Below are 3,813 nucleotides of genomic sequence, written 5' to 3'. Positions count from 1 at the left end.
CCCCCAACAGCGCCGCCACGCGGCACCGAGCACACCCGTCCGCAGGGCACCAAGGGAAATGTAGTCCGCGTCGCCGCTGTGCCCTGCCGGGCGCGGGGCATGTCGGGAGCTGTAGTCCTCCCGCCGTGGCGGCGGTTGCCGGGCGGGCGGCGCGGGCGGGATGCGGCGGAGGGGAGGTGCGGGGACGGACGGGGCGGCGGAGCTGGGGACTGGGGGGATGGAAGCGTGCTGCCGTGGGACGGGAAGCGGCACGGGTGCTCGGGGTGATGTACGGGCCGCTGACTCCGCCTGTCTCCGCAGGTGCCGGAGACCCCGGCGCCGCCGCCGCCGCCACCAGCCTGCCGCCGCTGGTGCAGGGCCCGCCGCGCTGCTTCCTGCGCTGCACCGTTCCCCGCGTGCTGTGGGCGGCCCCGCAGCCGCCCGCCGTGGTGCGCCTGCGGTGGTGGGGCGAGACCTCCGGCGGCACCGTGCTGCAGCCCGCCGGGCGGAGCGGGCAGCCCGCGGGCAGGACCAGCGCCCGCTTCGCCGTGCGCTGCGGGCCCCGGCAGCTCGCCGCCTACCTGGCAGGTAGGGACGCTTCGTCCTGCGAGACCCGCCACAGCCGGGCAGCCGCTGGGATTAGATGGGGGCGGGAGGACACGGTCCTGAGGGGTGCCGGGGGGGTGCAGGTTGGGCATCAGAGGGAATTTCTGCACGGGAAGGACGGTCAGGTTTGGAGGGGCTGCCCGGGGGGGTTGCCCCTAGCAGTGGTAAGGCACTTCCCTTTGTTCTGTCCTGAGCGTTCCTTTTCTGATCATCTTGTACTTATTTAGTATTATTTATCACCAGTGGTAATGTCTGTATTGACCCTTCTTTTCCTGCTGCCTCGTTGTTGTAATTTCCGTGTGCAAAATAGCATTAATCTCTGCATTTCTGACCTTTTAGCCAAAAAGTGTGAGTTGTGACCATGAGACTGACCTGGAGATTGATTTTTGCAGATATGGGTGTTCTTGTCCTGGAGGTTCTGACCAAACTGGACCACCTCCCCCTTGGCAGAGCACAGATCACTAAACTGTCCCAGCTGTCTCCCAGCCATCCCATCAAAGGCTCTTTTGCTGTGGTGTCACCAACATCAGAAAAACTCGGGGAGCTGCAGGTACTCTTGATGTCTTTGCTAATTGTTAGAAGTTCTGTGCTGTGACTTTGGTATAATCAGGTGCAGGATCAAGTTGTACATGGCACACTGCAGGCCTGCTCTCTGTCCAAGGCATTTCTGAGCTAAGGTAACAAATGAAAATCAAATACTGGTGCTGTTGACTTTATTTTGTTTAGAGGGATGTGGGGTACTTGAGCATAATGAGGAACATGTTGTCATCTGTACACTGAGAGTGACTATTAACAGTGGATTTAAAAGGGGGTATTTGGTTCTTACACTTCACTGGGCTGGAATAATAGAAGATTTGGACATCTGGAATTAAGAAAGTTCTGTCTTGCAGCCCTGGCTCTGGAAAATTGATTATGAAAGATAGTTGACTGAGATTCGAAAACATGGAACGAGAAACAAGTAGCTGCAAATATGTGACATAGCTGCATAATGTAAATATTGCTTGATGTAGAAAAGCAACAGTTTTCCATTGCACAAGTGAAATTGAATGCAGTATTTACTGCACTCAATTAAGAAAAGAAAAAAGTCGTATTTTCACATTTTGTCTTTCAGGTCTCACTGATTCTAGAGCCTCTGCCAGAGCTGTATGACACCAGCAACTCTGTGCCTGCCACAGAAGGAGCTTCAGATGCTGCTGCTGCTCAGGGAAACAGCAAGCCCCAGCTTCCTGCTCCTTCCCAGCAGCCCGGGCACACACGGGTGACTGTTGAACAGGAGTCTGTTCACAACAGCAAAGCCACAACTCTTAGGTACTTTTTTTTTTTTCACCTTTGAAAAAATTGTGGTTTGTTTTGCAGTTCAGACAGAATTTTTAAGTAATGGCAGTACACTTGTGAGTTATGGGATGCTTGATCTTTTCAAATGTGCATTTTATATGATATCCAGAATGTTGAGGGTTTCTGAGGTGACAGGGACAATTTCTTGTTTGATAGAAATTTGCATCTGATGCTCACTTAGTTCAAGTCATGCAGGTTCACACAAGAGGTGCCTCAAAACATCAAATCACAGAATAATTTGGGTTGGAAGGGGTCTTAAAGTTCATCTCACTTCAGCCCTGCTGCCAGAGCACCTTCCACTATCCCAGGTTGCTCCAAGCCCCATCCAGTCTGGCTTTGGACATTTCCAGGGCTGAGGCAGCCACAGCTTCTCTGGGTAACCTGTGCCAGGGTCTCATGCTCCAGCAAAGAACCTTCTCCTGGTATCTAAACTAAATCTACCCTCTGGCAGTGGGAATCTGTTCCCCTTTGTCCTGTCACAACAGGCTCTTGTGAAAAGGGTATTTTAAAAAGCCTTTTTTAAAAAAATCTTTTATTTGCAGTTTGGGTCATTCTCTCTGATGGTTTCAGTTGCAGGCAAGGAATCATTAAAATAACATGTCATGTTTCCTTTTGGAGCATGTCCTGAAGGGAGATTTTGCAGACTTCTGAATCCTTTCACCCACCCACTTCAGTTATTACTGAAATAACGTTTCATTTTTCTCTAGAGGAAAGGACCATTTGTTCTACCAAGAGAACTCTGAAAACATGCAGGACACCTTTTCTGCTCCTCATCCCCGTGTGATTTTACCAGATGAACATTTGAAGCTGAATCCTTCAAACCAGCCCCTGTCATTTCCAACCAGCACTGATCCCAAAGCACTTCCCAGAAGGAACACAGGGGTGCTCTCCATGCACAACCCAGCTACAAAGGACCTGCTGTCAGGTTTGTGTGCAACTGGCTTCATCCTTTAGATTTCACTACAAACAGCTCTTGATGATACCTGTGTGCCTGGCTGGAGATGAGATTCTCTGAAGGGAGAGAGAGACTTGACACCCTCCTGCTGCATTACACCAAAAAAACCCGTTATTTAAAAACCACTGTTGCCTGGGCTGGATTGAAACAAGCATTGGAGTAGGGCACGTTTCCAAATGTGCTGTCTTTTGAGTTTCATATTTACAGAAAACAACAAAAATTAGACATCCTAAAGTGGCAAACTACTCTTCCCTAAATTAGTCCTGCTTCTGTATCCTAATAATGCCCTTCCAATACCTGACCCAGTGTGTGCAGACAAGTTCTTTGTACAGCTGAGTGGGAGACTGATGGAGGATCACCCTTCCTCACTCCCAGCTGAGCTGTTTTCTGGTGTATAAAATGAATTTAATCCCCAGTGCATCAAGATCTCTTTTTAACAGCAGAAAACAGAAGTTTCTTGACTGTAGCTGACACATTTATTGTGTCTCCACATTGTTTTTAAATTGCATTTGAATGCTGAAATGTCATCCTTCTGCTTATTTCCCAGCTCTCTTGGATCAAGGCAGTAAACTCCGTGATGCCATGGTTGTTTCTGCAATGAAATCCAGCCCAGACATGGACATTCAGCTGAATAAAATGTCTCATTTTATAGAGAGAGATGATTTTAAAGCACCAACAAAGTGAGTTTGAATTGGGTGAAGTGAGATTCAAGCTCTAAACCATAAACATTGAGGCTTTATCTGGAAAACTGTAGATCCTGAGTTTCACAGGATGTGATTTAAGATTCATTTAGGGTGAAAGCAGCACATCATTCAAATGGGAAGTTAATTTCTATATGTGAATAAGTGCCTAAATTTTGTGTATTCATTTTAATCATCGTGTAGTAAGCCTTGATTTAAGTAATTGATTTTAATGTCATTTCTTAGTATATTTGTATT

General features: G+C 48.5%; 1 protein-coding gene across 2 annotated transcripts in view; it reads left to right on the top strand.

The window, feature by feature from the left end:
- Window positions 1–247: 247 nt before the first annotated feature.
- Window positions 248–3,813, top strand: part of C2CD3 (C2 domain containing 3 centriole elongation regulator) — a 37,507-nt gene continuing 33,941 nt past the window's right edge. For both annotated transcript variants that reach the window (XM_014888700.2, XM_014888703.2), the window contains exons 1-5: window positions 248–567; window positions 978–1,135; window positions 1,697–1,893; window positions 2,628–2,845; window positions 3,423–3,555. In XM_014888700.2, coding sequence (XP_014744186.2) covers window positions 267–567; window positions 978–1,135; window positions 1,697–1,893; window positions 2,628–2,845; window positions 3,423–3,555 — 1,007 coding nt within the window. In that variant the 5' untranslated portion in view covers window positions 248–266. The remainder of the gene's footprint in view (window positions 568–977; window positions 1,136–1,696; window positions 1,894–2,627; window positions 2,846–3,422; window positions 3,556–3,813) is intronic.

The sequence above is a fragment of the Sturnus vulgaris genome, chromosome 2 (assembly GCF_052056855.1).
Source record: "Sturnus vulgaris isolate bStuVul1 chromosome 2, bStuVul1.hap1, whole genome shotgun sequence".
Lineage (NCBI taxonomy): Eukaryota > Metazoa > Chordata > Aves > Passeriformes > Sturnidae > Sturnus > Sturnus vulgaris.
Note: the sequence above shows the minus strand (reverse complement) of the source record. Positions and strands in the feature narration are given on the sequence as shown.